Source organism: Microtus oregoni, unplaced genomic scaffold (genome assembly GCF_018167655.1).
Source record: "Microtus oregoni isolate MIOR12 unplaced genomic scaffold, Mior012 000025F_ref0000491, whole genome shotgun sequence".
Lineage (NCBI taxonomy): Eukaryota > Metazoa > Chordata > Mammalia > Rodentia > Cricetidae > Microtus > Microtus oregoni.
Window position 1 is genome coordinate 9,527,219 of NW_024543084.1, and position 25,665 is coordinate 9,552,883.

General features: G+C 44.8%; 1 protein-coding gene across 2 annotated transcripts in view; it reads right to left on the minus strand.

Annotated features, from left to right (window-relative positions):
• Camsap1 (calmodulin regulated spectrin associated protein 1) overlaps positions 1-25,461 on the minus strand; it is a 66,225-nt gene extending 40,764 nt beyond the window's left edge. For both annotated transcript variants that reach the window (XM_041674299.1, XM_041674298.1), the window contains exons 1-3: positions 25,083-25,461; positions 3,113-3,375; positions 2,268-2,429 (exon numbers count right to left, since the gene is read on the minus strand). In XM_041674299.1, coding sequence (XP_041530233.1) covers positions 2,268-2,429; positions 3,113-3,375; positions 25,083-25,236 — 579 coding nt within the window. In that variant the 5' untranslated portion in view covers positions 25,237-25,461. The remainder of the gene's footprint in view (positions 1-2,267; positions 2,430-3,112; positions 3,376-25,082) is intronic.
• Between the last annotated feature and the right edge of the window lie 204 nt (positions 25,462-25,665).

A 25,665-nucleotide genomic window follows, 5' to 3' on the forward strand; every position in this document is an offset into this window, starting at 1 on the left:
GCTTCCACTATCAAAGCTAGGGGAAGACAGGGTCCCAGAGGGATGCCACAAGGAAAAAACATTATACAGACCTCAACGCTGAAGCCTGAGGCCCCTGTGAAGTTGTAGAGAAGACTCTAAGAATACACAAATGTGAAGGTTACAAGAGAGCTCCACTTTGCTGGATGCTGGACAATTCACCCTGGATGCAGAGTTGGGAGACCATTTAGCCAGAAAACACATTACATCTGATGACTCTGACCAAGGAAAAAGCCTACAATCTAGCAACCACTAGAGAAGCCACACCAGGGAAAACAAGTAAATAAGGACTGTACGTTGCTGTGGAAATGCTAAAGAAATAGAAAACCATGAAATACAAATATTAGGTAAGAATGATGTTTATGAAAACTGAAGCAGGAAAAACAAACTGTGGTCCTAGAACAGGAATATGGTTGCATAAGCAGATACCAAAACACAGTAATTTAAATCTAATGGTGGAATGCCAATGTGTCTGTGACCCAAGAACAATGGACAGAAATAGAGGGCTACGTGACAGTTGTGCATAATTTTCATAATCTCAAATCAGCACATTATTTCTACCATGAACAAATCAGAAGACAAAAAACATATTTTATTTACTTGGAATATATATGTAGCCTGACGTGATGGTGTATGTCTGTGCGCCTGCCCCAGGACCTAGGAAGCAGGAGTTCAAGGTCATCCTCAGCTACACAGCAAGTTCAAGGCCAACCCAGGTTACCTTTTTCCAAAAGGGTGGGGATAGTTTAAATGTAATTAGCCCCCATAAGCTCATAGGGAATGGTATTATTAGGAGGTGTGGCTCTGTTGTGGTAAGTATGGCTTGGTTGGAGGAACTATAAAGGTAGGCTTTGAGGTCTCACACATGCTCAAGTCATACCCAGTGTCTCAGACCACTTCCTGTTGCCTGTGAGTCAAGATGTACAACACCCAGCTCCCTCTCCAGCACCATGTCTTCCTGCATACCACCATGTCGCACCATGATGGTAACAGACTACACCTTTGAAACTGTAAGCCACCCCAATTAAATGCTTTCCTTTATAAGAGTTACTGTGGTCATGGTGTCTCTTCACAGTGACAGAAACCCTAACGAAGATGCAGGATTTGGTGGGGTGGGGCGGGGGGGGGGGGAGCTCAGTAGGTAGGTAAAATACTTGCTAAACAAACATAAGCAACCAAATCAGATCCCCAAAAACTATAGTTATAGTTTCTTAGTTATAGTTTCTTCTTTTTTTATTTAAAATAATTTTTATTTTCTGTGCATTGGTATTTTTGCGAGGGTGTCAGATCCCCTGGAGGTAGAGTTACTGGCAGTTGTAAGCTGCTATGTGGGTGCTGGGAAGTGAACCCAGGTCCTCTGGAAGAACTGCCAGCGATCTTAACCACTGAGTCATCTCTCCAGCCCCTAGTTATAATTTCTATTGCTGCGCTAAAACCCCATGATCAAATCAACTTGGGGAGGAAAGTATTTATTTCTTCTTATACTTCCAGATAACAGTACATCACTGACGGAAGTCAGGGCAAGAACCTGGAAGAACTAAAGCAGAGGCTATGAAAGCATGCTACCTCCTGGCAGCATTGGCTTGCTCAGCCTGCTTTCTTATAGCACCAAGAATCACTAGAATCTCCCACATTAACCATCAATCAAGAAAACACACTAAAAGCTTGCCCTCAGGTCAATATAGTGGGGATATTTTTCCAAGTGAGGTCCTCTCTTGCAAAATGACTCTATCTTAGGCCACGATGCCCCTATAGCCAGCACAGTAGCAAGTGTTTGAAATCTGTGTTCCTACAGTAAAATGTGAGGTGGAGATCCAAAGATTTTGTCTCAAACAAGGTGGAAGCAACACCTGAAGTTTTCTTGCACAGGCATGCATAAGTACATGTGTATACACACACGTATACAGTGATAAAAATCAATCAATCACTCAAACACAGAAATACACAAGAAACTTGATCCCTCCCCAATAATTATTGGCAAAGATCATGAACAAGTACTATATACAAGTATCTCAGATAAAAATGAAACCTCATTAGGTGTCACTACACATATATGTACATTTCCACACACAAACTCATCTTGCTCTACTCTCGGTGCTCAGGAGTGAGGACTGTCTGCTAACCTACTGGACACCTAGCTGGATACAGCATAAGGCAGCCCTAAATGACAAGTCCTAATGCCTAAGCCCCAGCAAGGGGAACAAGAAGCAGACAGCTCTTGATCAAGAGAGAGCTAGACAGGCACTCACCTTATTGATCCAGAATACCATGGCATCCTCGAGGTCATACGGAAGCTCTTTTGAGGCGCTAAATGTAGAAAATCGCTTGACACTGGCCACCACCTTCTCAATGCTGATCATCTCCACAGTATAGGCCATCATCAGGGCATCCACCATTGCCATGTGGGCACTCTGGGGACAGAGGCAGCAGTCAGTATCCTAAACCAGGTCCCAATGCAAAAAAACTTTCTGCCTTGGCTTCCCCACAAAGAACAACACTGGCTGAGCACTGTTCTAGACTGCAATAGTGGTACAGGGTCCTCATTTCTTACCAGCAGACTATAAGCTTCCTCTGTAGCCCTGAAAAAGCTGTGGGAAGAGGCTGTACCCTCCCTCTGCTTCCTAAGGCTCTGGGATGCCAACAGGGCACTCTTCTGTATCACTCTACCTTCAGTCTCTTCAGAACTTTCTCTTCACCCACAACATGTCATCCTTAAAGTGAGTGAAAAAAGTTATGGCACGCAAAATGCCAGGGAACAAGTTAACAAAAGCAATGCAAAGACATAGTGGGCTAGGGACCAGGAAGAAGCTCTGAGGACAGGGCGACTGATTTTGGCTAGTATAGCCATCCAACCGAAAGGCTCTGCAGTGGTGTGCACCACCACATTTACATCGTCACACTTCATTGTGTCACAGTGAGAAGAACCAGAAGCAAGCTGCTCTTTCCAGAATGGGGGCCTTCTTTAAAATACAGGCATGTCATTAAGGACCACCAACGCACATGGACAGACTTCACCATCTGTCACCTAACAGCAGGGCACTGAGTCTTGCCTGCTCATCCAAGGGAGCAGAAGGAATGCCTGTCAGACACTTACCATCTTAATAGGTGCCTGGCTGAGGTCAGCATCTGTCACGGGGGTATCATCACTCTCCATCACATAGATGCCCTTCCGGGACAGGGCCTGAATGACAGACTGGTGTCCTTGTAAGGTAGCCACCTGGTCCCCTTTTAGGATGAGGCTGCAGACACGGCAATACAGCTCACTCGACAGGAGAAGTTTGATGACGGGTGGCTTAATGTGCTCCAGCTCATACTGGTCGATGTAAAAAGGATCTCTGAGGTCCTCAGGGATGTTGTCTATGGCAGGAAAGAGCACTGGGTGAGTGGACATGCACAATCCAGGCTGGAGCATCACCAGATGGATGAGAACACACAGAGCACCTTCCAGCACAATGTCAGCCAAGGTGCAGCCCACTGACCAGGTGACAATCAACACACCAAGGTTCAGGGCCAACTGACAGTCTCATTAGCATCTGCACAAGAGAGGTAATATGAGGCATTTTGAACTTCCACCATCACCTGAATGATGGTGGGATACAAGCGCAAAAGTCCTGGGGTCTTAGTGGGCTCAAAGGAAACCAATATGCAACAGGGCTGAGATGATGCATCATCTGGTGACCCCTGAATAAGAAGGCTGTGAGCACAGTGGCATTAGTTCTGGGGAGGGAGCTCTGTGTGTCTTCTTTCAAAGTCAAGATCCAGGTAACAGCAGAGACTCAACAGCCTCCTCTTTAGGAAATGAGTCAAATCTGGTGCACTGTAGCAACAGAACAAAGGCAACCAGCTTTCACTCACTCATCTCTGCTTCAGGCAGCACACTATTTAATCATAATTCTACTGATCAAGATTAATGACTAATGTGCTCACATTACAGACAAGAAAATGAGGCACGGCAAAAAGATGTGACATGTCCAATGTCAAAAGAGACAGGAACCAACCGCAATCTGGTCTCTCATGCACTCACTGCCTACAGCAGACACATGACCAGGGGACCAAGTGTGCTACACTGATTCTGTATCCTCTTTGCACCACTTGTAAGATACTGAAACCTATTCTTTGTAGAAAGTACAAAGTCCTGAAAAAGAATCTCATTCTTTTACCCAGGGTCCCAGACCTGAGAGTTTGGTCTTCTCAAACATCCTTACCTCCTGGAGAGTTTAGAAAGCTGCAATCACCAAGAAGGGCATTCAAATAAACGGGTAGAAACGTATTAGAAACAATCACCCCACAATCCATGGACATTTGTGCTAGCTGATTTGTATCAACAACTTAAAATCACCTAAGAGGAGGGAACCTCAATTGAGAAAAAGCCTCCATTAGGTCAGGCTGCAGGCAAGCTTCTAAGGGCATTTTCTTTCTTTTTTTTTTTTAAATCTCACTGGCTGTCCTCTAATTCACTACATAGACCAAGCTTGGCCTTGAACTCAAGAGATTTACCACCTGCCTCTACCTCCCAAGTGCTGGCATTAAAGATGTATGCCCAGTCCATTTTCTTTCTTTCTTTTTTTTCTCCAAGACAGGGTTTCTCTGTGTAGCCCTAGCTGTCCTGGAACTAGCTCTGTAGACCAGGCTGTCCTCAAACGCACAGAGATCTGCCTGCCTCTGCCTCCTGAGTCCTAGGATTTAAGGAAGTGCCACCACCACCTTGCCTGGTCCATTTTCTTAATTAGTGATTGATTAGTCCACTGTGGGTGATGCCACTCCTGAGTTGGTCCTGGGGCTGTAAGAAAGCAGACTGAGCAAGACATGGGGAGGAAGCCAGTGAACAGCACCCCTCCATGATCTCTGTATCAGTTCCTGCCTCCAGGTCCCTGCCCTGTTTGAGTTTCTAGCCTGACTTCCTTCAATAATGAACAGTGACATGGAAGTGTAAGCCAAATAAACCCTTTCCTCCCCCAACTTGCTTTTGGTCGTGGTGCTTCATCAGAGCAATGGTAACCCTAACAGGAAAACATCCAAACTCTTCTAGCCTTATGCCAGGTCTAGCCACCTCAGTGAGAAAAGGTCAGCTCTCAGAAGCTACCTCCCCTGCCCCAGCATCCTTTCTCTGCTCCCTTCTTTGTTTCTGATAGGTAGTATTTTTTTTTTTTGAGGCCCGGGTCTAATTACTGGTCTCTAGATTCTTGTTATTGTTTCACAATCGTTTTCTAAATTTATTATTGTATATACATATGAGGGAGTGCATACAAGCTACTGCATGAGTGTGAAAGACAGAATAACCCTGTAGAGTTGGCGCTCTCCTTCCACCTTTACATGGGTTCCAGAACTCATACTGTTAGGCTTATATGACAAGCACGTTTACCCACTGCCAGCCCCGCTCCACAATCCCGACTTCATTTTTGATTCTCATTTCTTAACAACATGGCTAGAGTTTACACTGCACTTTAGTTTTGAAGCTCTGTTGTGCATATAGGATTTGGTCACTACAGCAATCATTGTAGTGAACAGGGCTATGCACCAGTGCTCGCTGCCCAGGCTTAGAGGACGTCAAAACCCATACGGGATGACTACATTGGGCAGCATCCTATTCTGAAGCCATCTACAGTACTAACACTAAACAGAGAGTGGTGGTAATAAAAGGATGAGCCCTGGGTATTCCACATGGGAAGGCCTCTGCTTGCCTGGTCAGATGACTGAGGAAAGAGCTGTATGCCAAGTGTGTAGCACAGAAAGAGGGGATGAGCCACACCACACTCGAGTGAGGAGTCCCATGGAACAGAACTGAGAGGCACAGATCATACCATCAGAAACTGTGGGAACTGGTTCTAGACTGGTAAAAATCAAGCAAGGTTCTGAGCTAGGGAGCCCAAACCCCAAGTTTGTGCTGCTGCCAGGAAAATAGACAAGAGTCCTCTCAGGCCTACACCTTCTTTAAGTGCCTAGTAGCAGTACCTCGCTACCAGGGCTCCCAGCAAGAGCTACTACCCCTCGCCTAACTTTCAGCCCATACCTCAAGCTCTGTCCAGGTTCTTCTTGCATATTCAAAAATTTCAAGAACACATCTGACTTCACCTCTGGGGGACTTTACCCACCTTGAGACCTGAAAAGTCATGGATGTATGTCTATCCCAACATGTATACTAGCCCCACCTACCTCCTCTGACCCACCTACTTGACATCCATGTGAATACTGCAAGCCATACTGGCTGGTCCAAGCCACTCTCCCCGCTCACCTGGATAGCCGGTAAGGTTCCTTTCTGAGAGCAGAAATAGCACAGCTCAGAAGGGACCCTACAGAGCCTCTCTCTGTTGCAGGGAAGGAGAGACAAGACACCACAGAAGCACACCAAGAGCTAGTCTTTGACAGACACAAGGGAAGACCTAGGGAGGATCTGGAGCTCAAGCCACAGTATAAAGACATAAACATCCTGGACTTGGAAGCTAGCAAGACAGAAAAAACCATCCAGGCTAAGTGTCCAAATGGAAATGTTTCCCTGGGCCTGAGGTGGTTCATGTAATCAGCACATCGGATCCTTAAAAAACAGTAACCATTCCTGTACACTTGAGATTCATGACAGCAATCCCAGATCAGAAGATTCACCACAATCTGTGAGTTCCCTCCAATCTAGCTATAAAGTGCTACAGCCTACTCAGCAACTGAACCTCTTTTCTGGCCCTTCATGGCAGAAACTGTCCCTAGTCAGAAAGGGAGCACCTACTTCTCCCAGTCCACCAGTGCAGTGGCTGTTCCTAGATAATACTCAGCTCAGCTCGTATCAGAAGCTATGTTTGCTCATGTCTGTTCTTCTAATATCTAGCAGTCAATAACTATTCTTAAAACAAAGCAATTTAGGGCTAGAGAAGTGGTTCAATGGTTAAAAACACATACTGCTCTTACAGAATCAAGATTGAGTCTCAGATCCTGTATTGGGCAGCTTATAACTACTTGCCTGCAAAGTTCCAACACCCTTTCTGGCCTCTGTGGCAATATACTCATATAAACAAACCCCCCCCCCACACACACACACATACACGTACATAATTTTAAGATGATAATAATGGTAATAAAATATTTTAAAAATAATACAAAAGCACTGTAAATGTCTTCTGAGTGTTTTGGGTGACTTGTTGCCTTATAAAAGGCAAAGACAGCAGTTTATAATCACTGAACAATTACTGAGCAGGAACTGGGAAATCCATGAACACTCTGAGCCACCAAAAGGAGGTAGAAGACCATCACCCTCAGCAAACACTCTGAGGCTCTGAAGAGGGGGAAAAAAAAACAGTAGGCAACTTCCATAACAAGAAGCATCACACTGAAGTATGCACAGAGCCCAGCTTATGCAAACAAGAAAAAAGATAATGACTCTCATCAGACAATTTTAAGAAACACAGTTCAGAATAGGAGAATGCTGTGCCTTCAACTGTCAGGGTACTGAGTAGGTTTATATATTCTGGAAGCACAAAAAAGGATAAACTAGAACAGGTTGTACTGGGAAATAATGGAAAGAAGAGGATAAGGAAATAATGTTCATTGCTGTTTCCTAGAGTAGAAAGACAGGCCTGGACACCAGCCAGGCACAGGACAGGCCCTGTCACTGAAGTACGAACTATGGCCCAGAAGATGACCATGGCAGAAAGAGGAGCTCCATAAGGGACGCACAGCTATATGAGGAGAGAGGCAGCATTCTGAAGAGGCCAACATGTGCAAAGCAGAAGTACAAATTAAAGAGATAGCATTTATGTATGATATGTATGAACACTCAGAAAGAGGGCACAGTGAGAATGGAACCTGAGCAGTCAGACTAGTGGCTCACCCTGGGCTAGGCAGACAAGGAAGACAAGCCAAAGGAACTAGTAGGTGGTTAGGAGACATTGGCAATTATACGGCCACCCCTATTCCACCGAAACACACTGGGGAGAGCCACCAAAATCAACATGCCTCAGCAGCATCAGGAACAGACACATCAAGGAAAAGAAGGTTCCATGAACTCTCTGGACAGTGTAGCCTCAGATGTGCAGACTGGGCTACTAGTCAGAGGTTAGGAGGGGGACCTCAGAGAGTGGGGAGAAATTCCAAAACAAAAGGGAAGGGATGTCGGGTGTTGTGGACTAAAACTTTTAACTATGCAAAGGTATTTAGGCTGCATTTGTTTAACTATGTAAAGATGTGTCACTGTTTCATCTTACCTGCCTAAGGCACCTGATTGGTCTAATAAAAAGTTGAATGGCCAATAATTAGGCAGTAGAGGGATAGGCAAGGGCTGACAAGCAGAGAGAATAAGTAGAAGAGAGAGGAGGGAGAAAGAAGAGATGTCCCAGACCAGCCAGCCACCAGACAGACAGACACAGAGAAAGCAGTGAAAGTAAGACATACAGAATGAAAGAAAAGTAAAAAGCTCCAAGGCAAAATATTGATGGAGAAACAGGTTAAGTGGGACAAACATAAGGTAAGGTCAAGCATTCATAACTAATAAGTTTGTGTGTCATGATTTGCAGGCTGGTGGTCCAAGAAAGCCTACTACAGTCAGGTGTGTATAAAAATGTCCTGGCCACCTCAAGAGATCTATTTGCTAAATCCACTGCAACTAGAATGGCAACAACTGTAAAAGCTCTAACACAGCAGCAGAGGCTGAGACAAGAGGATCCTGGTGAGTTCAAGGCCAGCTCAAGAAGCTCAGGAAGCCTAGCAAACCCTAAAATAAACAAACTCAAAGAAAGTCAGGCTCAGGCACCCACAGAATGCAACAGAACTGATCATCCACAGACTAGCTGACTGTGGAGGACACCCAAGGTAGAAAAGTAAAAGTACTTTTAATAAAGAAAAAAGTGATGGACTAGAGAAAGCAAAATAGAAACTCTGGAACAATAATCAACACACACACACATACTGACTGAACCAGTTTCATAAAATGAGCTGTTGAAAGCAGATTAAGATTAGACACTTGAGAGATGAAGATGAGTAGATAGCAAGCATCAACTTAGACCATGAAATCCAACATGTACAAGTTCAACAGAACTGCCATATATGGGCTGCTCATGCATGCTTCAGCACTGCCAGGGCACAAGTTTCATTTTTCAAATAGTAAGTATAACAACAAGACAATGAGGAGAAAGCAAGTGGCAATGGTTGTTAGACCAAAGAAAGGAACTGCAAGCCCAGAAGGGAGAAGGAACATGGCAGAAGGATGTTTAAGCAGACACTGCAGAGAATTTTCCAATCCTTGTAAAATTTATGAAACCACTAAAAATACCAGCAAGACTCAAAAAGGAAACCCACATCAAAAAAGCACTACAGTCAAACTGACAGAATCCAAAAGCAAAAATATTTTTTATTTAATGTACCAGAGGTATTCCTGTCAGGCCAGGCCAACAGACCAGTCCTGCTTGCCCCTTTGTGTAGAAGGCAGCTACAAACCCTGAAAAAATCAAGGACAAGCAGAGGGGAACTAGAAAGTGGAGAGAAGGATGCTGGCTTGGACTTCACACTGCAGGGCACCCCCACCAAGGGCAGACCTGATGCTTGCGGACTCCCAGTACAACAGGCAAAACAGGCAAGGCAACTAACTAGTTTCTGAGCCTTAGAAGGAGGGGATCAAGAGGAGGCCCCCAATAACAATAAAACATCAGGGGACATGGAGACACTGTGGGGCAAAGGTGCTCTGCTTCCATATCCAGCCTGAGACACCATTCCCTAAAGTCAGAGCCACATGGACCAGGGAACACAACAAACAAGGTCTCACCAAAAGCACCTGGCAGAGAAGATAACTCTCCTTCCCGGCTGGTCATGAAATTCCTCTCCCCATACAGCTAGGGGTTCCAGTAAAGGGAATCACCTTGTTACAGAGATTCTGGGTATAATTCTGGTCCCTGGCATCCCCAACGAGCTAGGCTTGGCCACCTGTCCTCAATACACCAATTAACGGTACAAGTGACAGAGACAGACAGAAAAGAATGTATTCACTGTGATCACACTGGGAAGATTAGCGGGGTCCAGTGACCTGTAAGTCCACCTTTATGGTACTGACATGACATTTAGGCTCAAAGAAAAGGCATGCATAATTAAGCAGTCCAGATCAAGGAATGGTCCTGCCTATCACTGGCCAATCACATCTCTGTCCTATAAAATGGGTCGATAAGTTTTCAGAACTATGTGAAAGAACCAGCAGTCTTGTAGGCAACGTCCCACCTACCCAGCCTGGGAAATTCCTCTTGCTCTTAAGCAACAGCAGCAGGGAGGCCCATGAGTAGACTGAACCAGAAGCACAGGGCTGGGGCACAGGACTTACTACAACCAGAGGCAACAATGAAACTCAAGGCTGCAAGCAAACCTGACAGGAGACTGGCTGTTAAAAGTCAGACTGAGAGCCCTGGCTCCTCATGCAATAACTAAGATAATGAGGAATCACCTGAAATTGCCACTCAGTAAGATGACCAACTGACACACACCAGCATGCAAGTGTTGAAACATCTCTGACATGTGAAAGTCGCCAGCACAAAATGATTGCAGGAATTAAACTCTGAAGCAAACTAGAAAAATTCAGCAAAGAAAGTTTTTTAAAACACTAAATATAGAAATGAAAAGGAGAGCAACAGACGTTTAGAAACTCACTGGACAGGCTGAACAGCAGGGTGACAATGGCACAGGACTGAATTGCTGGTTTTAAGCTTACATCAATAGCATCCATCCGATCTGAACCACAGGCAGAAGATGGAGACTAGAATGGGGAAGAAGAAGAAGAAGAAGAAGAAGAAGAAGAAAAGAGACGGAGCTACGGGAGAGGAGCTGTCCACCAGAGTCGGGGGGGGGGGGGGGGGGTGGCAAGGAGAATACAAAGCAAATTAATGACTGAAATTTTACCAAATACAATGAAAGACATCAACCTACTGATTTTAAGACACTGAGTCGAAAGGTGGTGGCGCACACCTTTAATCCCAGCATTCGGGAGGCAGAGGCAGGCAGATCTCTGTGAGTTTGAGGCCATCCTGGTCTACAGAGTGAGTTCCAAAACAGGCTCCAAAGCTACAGAGAAACCCTGTCTCAAAAAACAAAACAAACAAAAACATAAAAACATTGAGCAAACCATGAATCAGGAAAACCCAAAGGAATCTGAGCCAAGACATATATTCAAACTTCTAAAGCTAAAAAGAAAATTCTAAAGCAGAGGAAAGACATACTTGTGGAGGGAATTCCGTGACAGTGGGACTGTCATCTGAAGCTGTGGTGTCAATATGCAACAGTGCTTGCAGCCAAGCCTGATGACTTAAGTTCCATCCCCAGAACCCACCATAATAAAAGAAGAGAACCAACTCCTGTAAGCTGTCTCTGACCTCCACACATACACAGTGGTAAACACAAACACACCCGCACACAAATAACCAGGGGCTGGATAGACGGCTCAGCAGTTAAGAGTACTGGATATTGCAGAGTACCTGAGTCTTGGAAATCATATGGTGGCTCACAACTGTAACTCTGGTTGCAGAAGATCTGACACCTTCTTCTGGCTTCCCTGTACATGAAGCAGGGGAGTGGTACAAGACATACACACAAGCAAATATTATATATATATATATTTTTTTTTTCTTGGAACTCACTTTGTAGACCAGACTGGCCTCTAACTCACAGAGATCCACTTGTCTCTGCCTCCCATAATAATTTTTAAAAGTAAGTAAGTAAAATAAAAAAAAAAATAACTATGAAAATGGCTAAAGTAAGTCCTCCAAAGAGAAAGAAAATGAAGCATTAAGAAAAAATAGCAGGGAGAAATGAGCATTATGATAACTATAGCAGACTGTCCTTTAGAGTTTTCACTGAAACACGGTACAAACCAAACTACCACACCAGAACCACGGGCCTAGTGGCCCACATCTTTAATCCCAGCACTCGGGAGGTAGAGGCAGACGTATGTCTTTGAGTTTGAGGACAGCCTGTTATACATAATTTGTTCCAGACAGCCAAGGCTACATAATAGAGACCCTATCTCAAACAACAAATACGCTGTTCACAAGAAACTCACTTCTAATTCAGCAAGATAAACCGACTTGTGGCTAGCCTGAGTTTAACACTGCAAGACCTAGTCTCAAAAAGAAACAAGGAAGGGAGGGAATAACAGATGGAAGGAGGGGATAAAGATGAAAAAAAAAACAAAAAAATAAAATGGAAACAGAAACACCATGATTAGGGGTATAGCCTAGGGCAGATGTAGGGCAGAAAAAATATATCTATATTATGCAAACAGTATTTAATAAGAAGATGGTGTTAGTAGAATCTGAAGTCCACTGCTGGTTTCTCTACCAAAAAATTGAGAGACGGAAATTGGTCAATGGAAATATAAATTTTAGACCCAAATGAAGAAAGGAAAATATGTTTCTCTCAGCCTTCCCTTTAGCCACATTACAGTTTACAGAAAAACGAAAGGAAAAGCCAGGAACTAGGCACTGTGGGATTAGTTATAAGTATCAGGTAAATTATCAGAGCCATAAGTTAACACTCTCCAGGACACCTTTCTCCTCCAGTAATTCCTTCTCTGTCATGGGATTTCCTGGAGAAATCTTTAAACTCTTTCAGCAGCTGTTACATTATCAGAAAGGATTACAATGCCCTCTATCCTCTTCTGCCAGGACTGGTTTCCAGACAGCCAGGAACATCTGAAACTGAAGTAGTCCCAAACCTATTCCTCTATACAGATGTAGCCGATGAAGTTCAATTCACAATAAAGCAATTTGAAGAGCCCAGGAAGGATGGTATGTGATTAATCACACTACTCCAGTGGTTCTAAACCTGCAGCTGAGACTCCTTTGGGGGTTGAACGACCCTTTCACAGGGTCACATATCAGATCTCCTGCATATCACTTATTTACATTATGATCCATAACAGCAGCAAAATTAGTTATGAAGCAGCAACCCGAGTAATTTTATGGTCAGGGGTCACCACAACGTGAGAACCTGCATTAAAGTGTCATGGCATTAGGAAGGTTGAGAACCACTGTGTAACTCCAAATGCCATGCAATTTAAAACTTAGAAATTATTTCTGGATTTTTTTCCATTAAACACTTTCAGACTGCAGTTGATCATGGTAGCATACTGTACAAAATGAAAAACAGCTAAATGAGGATGACAGTACAATGAAGGCTGAGAAAAAACAGAGGAAGCCAGGCAGTGGTGGTGCACGCCTTTAAGCCCAGAACTCAGGGCAGGCAGGCAGAGCTCTATGAGTTTAAGGCCAGCCTGTTCTACCAAGTTAGTTTCAGGACAGCCAGGGCTACACAGAGAAATCCTGCCTTGAAAAACAAAACAAAACAAAAAACAAAAAAACAAAAACAAAAAGGTAGGTAGGGCACAAATTACCAAAGACAAACAGTAAATGATGCTTACTGTTAGTACTAACTAGACTCAAAATACATAAAACATCTGACAGAGCTAATAAAGCAGACAAATCCACTAGCATGAAAACTCTGGCACTTGTTCATCAGCAACTGACAAGGCTATCAGAGACAGCAAGGACACCAAGACTACCTGTACACAAAGCCCAGGCTGCTATTGACAGAATGCTTATTGCTGGAATCTGGGTCCACAGGACTCACATTCTACAGAAGCCCAGAAGCCAAGGTGGTTTAAAGAAGCTAGCTGTAGGGAATATAAAAACATGAGGGGGTACAGAGTGACAACAGGTAGAAAATCCCCACCACCCTCTTACTGAAAGTCATCTGGATCTGGGAACTCCTGGGCATTTTATTCTTAAATAAACCAGTTAACAGGAACAAAAGGAGAGGAGGGAAATAGCACTGAAAAAGGATTAATGTTAAGAGATTAGAGAAAGGACTGGAAAGAAAACTAAAGCCCCAATTCATCACCTCACACTCAGTTCTCTTCCTTCAAAATAACCGGCTTAGTTTCTTACTCTGATATTCTTCTCAGAATATCATGCTCATGCTCAAGGTATGAATGGCATTTCCACCTGCACTGTTCTATCCCAAGGGTCTGTGGGCAACACACCTCAGTTCTGCCTGTGTCCTGATGAATCAAACAGAGCTGGAGATTTTGAAATGGGAGATGTTGCCATAACTAATCTATGAGGGTCCAGACAGGAACTGCACAAGGACCTGGACCTCCTGCATCTGGTCAGCAGAGCCTTAAGGAAAGGTCTTCGGCTTGGCCAAAAGGAACAGGATTGGAAGGCAAGCGAGGGGAGCAAGAAGCTGTTTAAAATGATCTTTGCTACATGCCCAAACATTCACCAAATTAAATTATATTCTAGGTCTTAGCTTCTTACACTGTAGGTCTTGAGTTCACAGGGGCAACATAACTGAATGTGGGAGCTAGAAGTAAATAGTAACAGTAAAAAGTTTCCAAACACAACAACCAGAAAATCAATTCAAAACCAAACGTATCATGGATCCAAGATGTTTCTGACAGTGCTCACTCATATTTTATCAAAAAACTTCCCGGGCTGGAGAGATGGCTCAGTGGTTAAGAGCATTGCCTGCTCTTCCAAAGGTCCTGAGTTCAATTCCCAGCAACCACATGGTGGCTCACAACCATCTGTAATGAGGTCTGGTGCCCTCTTCTGGCCTGCAGGCATACACACAGACAGAACATTGTATACATAATAAATAAATAAATATTTATAAAAAAAAAAAAAAAAAAAAAAAAAACTTCCCTGCAGCCTTGGTTCTGAACACACAGCATACACATTGTACATGCCATCATACCATACAAGCCAACAAATATAACCTGAAATATATCACCTTAGATTCAAGGCTACTGTATGTCATGAACAGCAATGTTTTTACTATAACATAATGTTTTCTGCTCCTATAGAAACATAATAGCTTAATACAGAAAAATATTTCCCATCCTCATTCCTCAGCATGTAAGTATCAAACTGGTATATTTGCATTGTGCTGTGTTCGAATGTTTAAATGTGGGATGGGAATAAAGACAGGACCTCATGTAGTTCTGGCTGGTCTTCAATTTGCTGTATATAAGGATGATCTTGAACTCCTGATCCTCCTCTCTACTTCTCAAGTACTAGAATTACAGGCACATGCCACAATACCCAGTTTTATGGGTGCTGGGTATGGAACCAGGACCAGAGCCTTATCACGTGTAGGATCTGCTATTGCACTCAACTTGGACTTCCAACACCTACAACCGTAAACAATACATCTCCATCATTTATGAATTACCTAGGCTATGGTATTTGTCATAGCAAACAAAATGAAATAAAAGCAAGCATCAAAGGAAATGTTTCACACACAGAAATAGATAAACACGAAAACATAAACCCAGCATGGTGACACACATGGTAATCTCAGCACTTTGAGGAGGTAGAGGCAGGAAGATTGGTTCAAGGTCATCCCTAAATTTAAGTTGAGCCTGACCTACATAAGCCTTCATCCCAAAACAAGCAAACAAACAAAACCACACAATAAACTACCAAACACATGTGAGCTGCAGGGAAGGTAGCACTGCTGCACTGCTTGTCTAAGCAGGGGTCAGCAGGCTAAGTCTAGTCAAAAACTAGAAAAGAAAGGGCAACAACAGTCAGACCACAAGGCAGTCACAGCCATGAAAGGGTAACATCTGGCTGCAATTTTCCAATAGATTTATAAGAAGTTACTACTGGCGGAACTGGAGAGATGGCTCAGCAGCTCTGAGCACTGGCTGCTCTTCCAGGACCTGGGTTCAATCTCCAGCACCCACATAGCAGCTCAACCTATCTGTGACTCCAGTTCCAGGGTTTCTGACACTTTTACACAGACGCAGATGCAAGCAGAACACCAATGCACACAAAATAAAAATAAGTAAATTTTTTTTTAAAAAGAAGTTACCATTGAGAAACTGAGTAAAGACATCCAGAACCTTTGCAGAACGTCTTACAACTACATGTTAATAAACCTCAAAATAATTTAATTTTTCTTATATTGTCCAAGATCCTAAAAGCTATTACTACACGGAAAGAAACTAATAGGACAAAAGGCATTATTTAAAAGGTTCCTCTTTATTTGTCATCAGGGAAATGAATACTAAACCACAGTAGGAAGGTGCAATCCACCCACTTGATTGGCTAAAAGTATAAAGACCGACACCACCAAGTGTTGACATGAAGGCAGAGAATTTCATATAGTGCTCATGGGAAATAATGACTCGATTACTCTAGAAAACTACATACTTTCTTATAAATTAAAAATGTATTATCTCATGACCCATTACTCCTACACCTATTTAAGATGAATAAAAGTATCTGTCCAGAGAAATGAATGCACATAGCAGCTTTTTCATAATATCCCAAAACTAGAAACCACCCCAATAACATTCACCAACAGACAAATGGGCTAGCCATACAATGGAATACTATTACTAAGCAAAGAACTGCACACCATGAGATACACAGATGAATCTCAAAGATACCGTGTGGAGAAAAGAAAGCTAGGTGCAGGACCCTGATGTGCTTAAATAAGAAACTCCAGGCAGGAAGAGGTACAGGAAGGCCAGGATAAGACAGGAATCTGGAGGAGGCACACCACCAAAACTTTGTTTGTATTGTATATCAACTATACTCCAATAAAGGTCCAAGACAAGCATCCACTTGATAAACAAGAATCCACTTGAGCAGTACCCACTATGCCCTGCTAAAAAACCAGATCTCTTTCCTCCTCGAAAAATATCCTTAAGAACAGTCCATAAGTAAACCCAGCAAGGGTTTACCAATTTGTCATTTAAGACATCCCAATATCTGAAACTCAGCCATTTGTCCAAGCTAATCTCAGCTTCTACATTCCACTTGCCTAGGCTTGTGCTAGCTGTACCCACACCTGCCTCCATTCCCTTTCCCTGCCCTTGCCTAGACTACATACTTCTTTATGGGGCATTCCAGATCCAGATCTTCTTCTTCACCTGACCTGCTAGTGGCATCTGCTCCTCTGTAAATGAGGCACCACCCAGGATTCTCCTTATAGGTCTTTGCATGTGTGACCTTCCAAGCTCCATTCAGTTCCCACAGGTCATAAGACATTGTTCACCTGGACTGATACACCTCTAATTTTGACTGGTTGAAACTGTAGCAACTGGGGACTACCTGCTCAAAGCACATTCCCAGGCTCTCAGCAAACCACCTCCTATTCAAAAGTGTTCCCAGGCACATACAAAGAAATCCCTAATGACACCAGGAACATGGTAAACAACCTGGCCCCAGACTATTTCCAAACTAATCACCTACTGTGTCAGCCTTTACGCCTCTGTCTAAGCACAGCTAATCTACTCAATGCACAAGATCACTTGGCTGCTACACAATGGTGCAGTCAGATACCCACCCCCTGCTCTCAGGGGCTATCCAGGCCTTCACCACCCTTCAGAGCTATTCACTTTTGTTCTTTGACTCATGGTCTCTCACTGACCTAGAGTCAAAGAGTAGGCCAGTCTGGCTGGTCTGAGAACCCATTTCTACCTCTCCAGTATGGGATTACAACCATATACCACACCTGACTTTTTTAATATTTAAAAATTACTTTATGCCAAGTGACGGGGGAGGGGGGGACACCTTTAATCCCAGCACTCAGGAGGCAGCAAAACGGATATCTGAGTTCAAGGCAAGCCTGGTCTACAGAGCAAGTTCCAGGACAGTCAGAGCTACAAAGAGAAAGCCTGTCTTGAAAACAACAATAATATTTATTCATTCGTATGTGTGCATGTATACCCATGTATGCCACAGCACATGTGTAGAGGTCAGAGGACAGCTGGTAGGAGCCAGTTCTCTTTCCGTTATTTCCCAGGGATCAAACTCAGGTTGTCAGGCTTGGCAGCAAGCATCTTTTATCTGCTGAGCCATCTCACCAGCTCCATACCTGGCTTTTAATATGGGTTCTGAGACTCCACTCAAGTCTCCATACTTGTTTAACAAACACTTTACCAACCTTAGCCATCTCCCCAGTCCCATGCCTCACAAGCTCTTTAGTGTCTGAGCTGTCTCCTCAGTCCTATGTAGTCACCTTCAACCCTTCCATTGCCTCCATGAATGTCCATATTTCATGAGGATTGTGATCAACAAATTTAGACGGCACCATGTATTTTTTCCCTTTATATTTCCTATACTGTAAAAAAAATAGTTATGCACACAATAGACATTAGATGAAACTAATCTTGGTTCCATGTTAGTCATCCTCAGACAAGATGAAAATTGACAGCCATCCAGGTCACTGAACTCTGAGGTAGAGGGAGCACTAGCATACTAAAGTTGACAAGGCTATCCTGAAACAAAAATCAACACAACATGGCAGCAGTTAAGTTTGTTCCAGGACAGCCTTAAATAGTGTGAGACCCTGTCTCAACCAGTCCCCCTCTTAAAAACCATTTGAATGTATAGCCAAAATTAACATTTTGAAACACAATAGTAGCTAACAAAGGGTCAAACAAAGGATTAGCTAAGAGATTAAAGACAGATTTTCATTCTCTGATTAGTATTTAGCTCCTGGCATCAGGCCAGGAAGGAGAACATGTATTAGCACAACTCTAAAGACATAAATTCCCCCCACATACATAACATGCACCCGAGTATTCTGCAGGTGGGCACAACAGTACATGTGAGAGCCAGGATCCCCAATCTTGCAGAGATACCAAAACAAGAAGATAGGAGGTTCTCCAGACACCCTGCAGAGAAAGGGTCATGGCAACCGCTGCCAGGCAGCAGCCCCTACAGTATCAGACTTCTCACGATCAGCAAACACTTGAGGATCCTGGACCCGCCCACCCAGAAACACCCAACTCACTTGCCAAGAATAACAAAAGGCTATTTAAAAACTACAGTGTAGGGGCTGAGAAATGGCTCAGCCCTGAAGAGCACTGGCTGTTCTTCCAGAGGACTGAGGTTTAATTCCCACCACCTACAAGGAGTTCACAACCATATATATGCCTAGTGCCAGGGAACCTGAAGGCCTCTTCTAGCCTGAGGGCACCAGGTACAGATATATACATGAAGACAATGTACCCAGACACTTAAAATAAAAGTAAATAAAATCACAATCTAAACTCATGAAACAGTGGTCTGAACAAATTGTGACCTAGAACTACTTGGTAAGACACTTGTGAACTGAGCTCAGGCAGCAGACTGCTCCCAGGGAAACCTGCCCAGTCCAGGAAAAGAAAGGAGCAGTGAGCAGTCCCAGCCAGCTCTGGAGCTATCGAAAGAGGTTTCAAGAAGCGAGCTTTGTTGGGGAGGATTGTTTTAAGGTGTGTTCCATTTGTTTATGCTGCATTTGTTTAACTCTGTGAAGCTGTGATTTTTTTTTTTTTTTTTTTTTTTTTTTGCCTGTCTAAAACACCTGATGGTCTAATAAAACGCTAAATGGCCTATTGGCTATTTTAAGGCAGGAAGAAGGACAGCAGGGCTGGCAGAGAGTATAAAAAAAGGAGAAACAAGGAAGAAAAGGAGCAAGAGAACAAGAAGAGGAAGACACCAGGGGCCAGCCATCCAGCTACACAGCAAGCCACGGAAGAGAAGTAAAAAAAGGTATACAGAAATAGAGAAAGATAAAAGACCAGAGGTTTAAGAAATTAGTCGGGTTAATTTAAGAAAAGCTGGCAAGAAACAAACCAAGATAAGGCGGGTGTTTATAAGTAATAATAAAGCCTCTGTGTATATTTAGGAGCTCGGTGGTGGCCCCCCTAAAAGCCGAAAGAGTAAAACATCACAACAAAACTCCTTTTGACCAAATGCCACTAAACCAAACAATACCACGACTCTGGCAATGCGGTGACTCCTAGAGTTAGGAGAGGGCTCTGCTCCTAACACTGGCCAGGCCAACCAACGTAAAAAAGCACTTTGTGGCCTGCAGTGGCTCTAGCACATATTTCCTAAGAACTGGGCTCCATTGGCCACAGGTCGGCATAGGAATTCTTATTCTACAGCGTGTTTTTCAAAGTAGCAGTCTGTAGGACTCTGGTGAGCATAGGAGAACGGGAGTTGGGGGGCCGAAAAAAGGACAGAGAGCAGCATTCCTGGTTAGTAGACCTAACCCTCCAGCTAGGTCACCACCCTTTTCCAACCCAGCCTGCTGCTGGTGGTAAGATGAGAAGGATGAGCTCCTGACTGGGCCTAGGATTCAGGACAACTCAGCTCTGGGGCAAAAGGACAAATCAGTTTTTGCTGAGCCACAGAGCAATCTCCTTGCAAACAGTTGAGAACCTTCTCATCCGGTCCCTGTGTGTTCCGCTGTCCTTGAGAGATAAAAACTCATATTCCCCAACTATTCCCTGAAACCAAAGCCTAGATACCTCTGAGTTTGCTAAGGGCACAAATACAATGCAAATAAACCAGAAGCAAAAGCCAGGACTGCTGCAGCCCTGGTCTAGCACACTATCCTATAAAATAAATGGTCCTTCAAATCAGCCCTTTGAACTTATCAATTAATTTATTGCAGGTTTCACACAAATGCCACTATACTCTTGCAGTTAAGCAGACTTTGCTCCTCTTTGCAAACACATTTAAGTAAACAATTTTCAGCATGCCTAATAAGTTACTCCCAAAAAATAACTAAAAGACTGTCAATGTAATGCAAGAGTTGCCAGAAAAAGAAGAGAAAGAATATGTTGTGTGATCTTTTACTCTTTTGGCTTTTTAGGGATCCCGCCACCCAGCTCCCAAATAAATCTCACACATGGAGATTTATTCTTAAATATAAATGCCCAGCCTTTTCTTAAATTATTCCAACTACCTTTTGCCTCTGGGCTTTTATATTTCTCTATTTCTATTTAACCTTCCATACTTTTCATTCCATGGCTTGCTGTGTAGCTGGGTGGCTGACCCCTGATGTCCTTCTGCTCCTCGTTTGCCTTCTCGTTTCTCCATTTATACTCTGCCTGCTGGCTCCGCCTATCCTTGCTTCTGCCTCGATATTGGCTGTTCTTTACTAGGACCATCAAGTAGTTTAGACAGGCAAAGAATCACAGCTTCACAATTAATCAAATGCAGCATAACAAAAGTCACACACTCGAAAATCATATTCCCCAAGAAGAACCTAAAAACAGAAGTAAAGGACAGAGCCCAAATCTAGGTTGTGGCACCAGAGCAGAAAAAATCTGAGAAAATGCTTCTTCATAACCATAAGCCCAAGGCCTAGGGTGAGCTCCAGAGCCTGCCACTCACTACAGATTGCAGGCTGAAATAGGGACATGGACTCTCGGGGCAAGTGACAATGGAGACTCCAGTAGTTAGTCCCACAGTTCCACCACACTTCCAACTCCTACACAGAAGGAAATCTATTTTCACTTCCAGACTTAACCAAAAAGTGCATAACACATAAAACATACAAGACCCTTTCCCTATGACCGCCCACCCAAACTAAGTTGTCTTTGAAGCATCCAAATGGAAAGCAGCATGACCAATGAATAGCAGCCTAAGATGAGATCACATGGAGTTCGCCAAAGATAAAGATTCACCCTGGGAATAGGAACAGAGTTGTTTTGGGGGGGCAGGAGGATGTCCCCCATATCTTGCCAAAACTCCCTCCCCACCCTGATTTCTGGAAGATACAACTCCAGGCTGGTAGAAGTAAATCCATACCAGGCTATGAACACCATAAACAACTGTCCAGCTGAGCCAGCCTGGTCATATAAATTGGCACCTCCCAAATGCCGAAGCTGGGTCTAGAATGGAAACCTTCTTATTTACAACAATGAATGGAAGGGAACTAGACCTCTAACACACATATGATGTACATTCTGCTAGCAGAGGCCCTGTCTCAGGTCATAGGGACACCTAGGCTCGGGTCCCTTGCTAGTCCTCAGTCCTGCTCTTCCTCCCAGTCCTCATATAAGCACTCTAAGTAATTCTAAAACCACTGGGCATGGTGGCACACACAGAGGTTAAGAGGATAGCTGTGAGTTCAGGCCAGCCTGGTCTACAAATCCAGTTCCAGAGAGAAACCCTGTCTCAAAAAAAAAAAAAAAAAGAATCTAAAACCTTAAAGCCCATTTGGTCCATTATTTGATGAGGCAACAAGACCTCATGAGTAATCTGGTACTAGAATAAAACTAAACCAGGTGCCAACGAGAAAGAGAGAGAGAGAGAGAGAGAGAGAGAGAGAAATTTATCTCTAGATACCAAGTTGAATGTTACCACTAAACACACCCTCCTAGAGAAACTACAAAGTAAATAGAGTCTAAGTAAACTATTTCCACATGGCCAACCTTAAAAACACAGATGGCAGTTCAACAAGAGTACTTGCCTAGCAAAGCCTTGAGTCCCATGCCCAGCACAAAGGTTAAAAGAATACATATACACAAGAGTGAAATCTGTACATAAGACTAGGAGCTGTGCACTAGGATGCACCATGTTTAAGAGCAAAAAGCTGGAAATGAACCAGCACCTCTCAGTAGGACAATGGCATGTGGTAGGCTAGCCTTGGTCAAATGCTAAACAGCCAGGCAAAAGAATGCTGGGAGCTAAGATGAACTTATGAACATAATCTATAGAAGAAAAGAAAGCCTCTAAAGACAGCACTAAAAAGGTTCAACAATACACAAAACTAGGCCAGTATGTCTGCATGCATCTTTAATGCCAGCAACTCAAGAGACAAAGAGGTAGATGGATCTCTGAGTTCAAGGCCAGAATGGTCTAAACAGGAATCCAAGCCAGACACTGCCTCAAAAAAGAAAAAAAGAGCCGGGCGGTGGTGGCGCACGCCTTTAATCCCAGCACTTGGGAGGCAGAGGCAGGAGGATCTCTGTGAGTTCGAAACCAGCCTGGTCTACAAGAGCTAGTTCCAGGACAGGCTCCAAAACCACAGAGAAACCCTGTCTCGAAAAACCAAAAAAAAAAAAGAAGAAGAAGAAGAAGAAGAGGAGGAGGAGGAGGAGGAGGAGGAGGAGGAGGAGAGAAAGAAAGAAAGAAAGAAAGAAAGAAAGAAAGAAAGAAAGAAAGAAAATGCAAAACTGAACATTGCCAGGCTGTGGTGCCCCATGCCTTTGATCCCAGCACTAATGAGGCAGAGGCAAGAAGATCTCTGTGAGTGAGGTCAGCCTGGTCTACAGAGCGAGTTCCAGAGCAGTCAGGACTACACAAAGAAACCCTATCTCGGGACTGGAGAGAGGGCTCAGTGTTTAAGAGCACTGACTGTTATTCCAGAGGACATGGGATCAATTCCCAGCACCCACACGGCAGTTTATACCTGTCTGTAACTCCAGTTCCAGGGGATATGATACCTTCATACCAATACACATAAAGTAAAGATAAATTATTGAAGAAAAAGAAACCCTGTCCCCAAAAATAAATAAATTAAAAAACTGAATAATATAGCTTAGAACAACAGCAAAGGGTTACAGCAGTGGAGGGGGAGGTGCTGAGGCAACAAGGGGTGTGTGGAGCCAGCAATGGTGGATGTGACCACTGGCTAGGCACTCACTATTTGCTCTAGTCAGGTATCAGACACCTTTTTATCCATTTCAGCGGTTATTCAGTGTTCTGGGGTTTTTTTAGGGGGGAGCGGGTTTCAAGACAGGGTTTCTCTATGTTGCCTCCCAAGTGCTGTAATTAAAGGCATGAGCCGCCACCACCACCTGGCTTCTTCAACTGTACTTTTTAAAGTCAGATAAAGCCAATTACACAGCAGTGTTTCTCCACCACCATGCAAAACCTGAAACTCAACAGAAACGGTGACCAAGAATTATAAAACTAAAAATTGTAAAAGACAGAACTACTTCCTCACTGCTAGCTTTACACCATAGCATTAAGTTTAAAATAAAATAAAGCAGTTTATTTACTCCCAAAACATGCTTGTCCTTATGACTAGGACTAGGAGGCCCTGATGCGACACAGTCCACTGTGACAGAGAACACCTGCTTAGCAAGTTTTTTAAACTGGTCACCTAACCCTCTCCTAAAAGGGTTATTCCAGCAACCCAGTCTGGAATGGTTCTGCCAGAACAAGGGCAACTCATGCTTCATTTTAAGGGGATTTACAAGTATTTAACACTTAGTTTTGTGTCTGAAACAAGGTATTTGTCACTGATACTAGAGCCTCCCAGTCTCTAGTATCTACAGAGCATCACCAGCATTATTTGGCCTACAAAGTTCCCAGAGCACCAACCAGAACGTCTTAATCCACTAAGCATATTAGGCCTCATAAATGGGGTTTCATCACAAGGTTACCTTGTTCTTCACAACAGGAATTAGCCAAAGGGGTTGTTTCTGCACAATTTGTGTAACACAAAATTTATCTTTGGAGTATCCAATAGCTCATGTTCTGGAAAGTATCAAAATTCATAATATATAAACCAGAATGGCTGGGACTCTGGGTTTGTCCCCTTGGACTAAGCCTCCAACTATTCAAACTAAGCCTTCTGGCCACTGTTGCAGTAGGAGATGGCTAAACGGACGTTACTCACATAAAAAAGTCCCTTTTGGACTCAGACGGCCAGTCCAGTAGCCAGAGAACAACACTGCACCAGACAGGCACCCTCTACCCGCCCGAGACTCAGAGTATGGATGATACGCGAGCGTAGTCCCGTGCCAGGACCTACTCCGGCCGACCTCAGCGCTCGCTCACCTGGGCCACCCGCCAGGACAGCAAGTCTTGAACCGACACCACGCGAAGGCGCGCCCTGGCCCTGTCACCGGCCTCATTCCCAACCTTGGCTGTCTCCACTCCTCGTCCCCAGACCTTTCTCCGTGTCCCCCATCCCCCCGACTCATCGGATCCCCTCTGGTCCTATTGCCCGGTTCGTCCAGCGTCCGATCCTTTCTGGTCTCATCCCCCTGCATGTCAGTCCCCTTTCTGTCCCCTCTGTATCATACCTAGTCCAATCTATTCCTTGTCTGTCTCCCTCTGGTTCAATCCTACGGCTATTGCGTCCTCCTCTGGTCCCATATCCCGTCCGACCCCGGTTCGTCTCCCTCTGGTCCCATCCCCCGGCTCCTGCACCCGTCCGACATCTCCCGGTCGCGCTCGACAGCAGTCCATGTCCCGTCGGTTCCCCTCTAGTACCAACCCGGAGTCCGATTCGTTCCCCGTTCGTCCCCCCCCCTGTAATCCCATCCCCCTGCCCCGGACCCCGCCGCGCCCGCCCACCTAGGCCATAGGCCTTCGCACAGATCCACTGCAGGTTGGCTGCGATCTTGGCCCGCGCCGCGTCGTAGCGGTCCAGCGGCACCAGGTCGGCGCCCTCCGGCGGTGCCTCCATCCTCCTCCAGCCTTCGGCGGCGGGGCGGCCGCCGGCGTCCATCTGCAGACAAAGGCCGCGGCGGCCCGGCCGCAACAAAGACGCCGCCGCCCTCCCGCGCCGCCTGCCCGGGCACACGGCCCTTGCTTCACGGCCGCCGCCGCCACCCAGGCTGCTGCTGCTGCTGCTGCATGTTGCGGGCGCCGAACAGAGGCCGAGAAGGCGCCGAGCCGGCCGGGAAGGCGGCGGCGGGCAAGCGCCGGCCAAGGCAGGCGCGGGGCAGGCGCGGTGCGGGCACGGGCCGGGGGCGGCGGCGGTGGCGGCGCGTGCGCGGCCCCGGAGGAGCGGCAGCTGAGGCGGCGGCCAACGGGTAGAGGGTAACGCGCCGCCGCCGCCGCGTCACGCAGGCGCACTTGGCGCCTCCCGCAGCCCCACCTTTCTCCGCAGGCGCAGTAGGCACCGCCCCTGTACCCCGTTAGCCCCGCCCTCCTT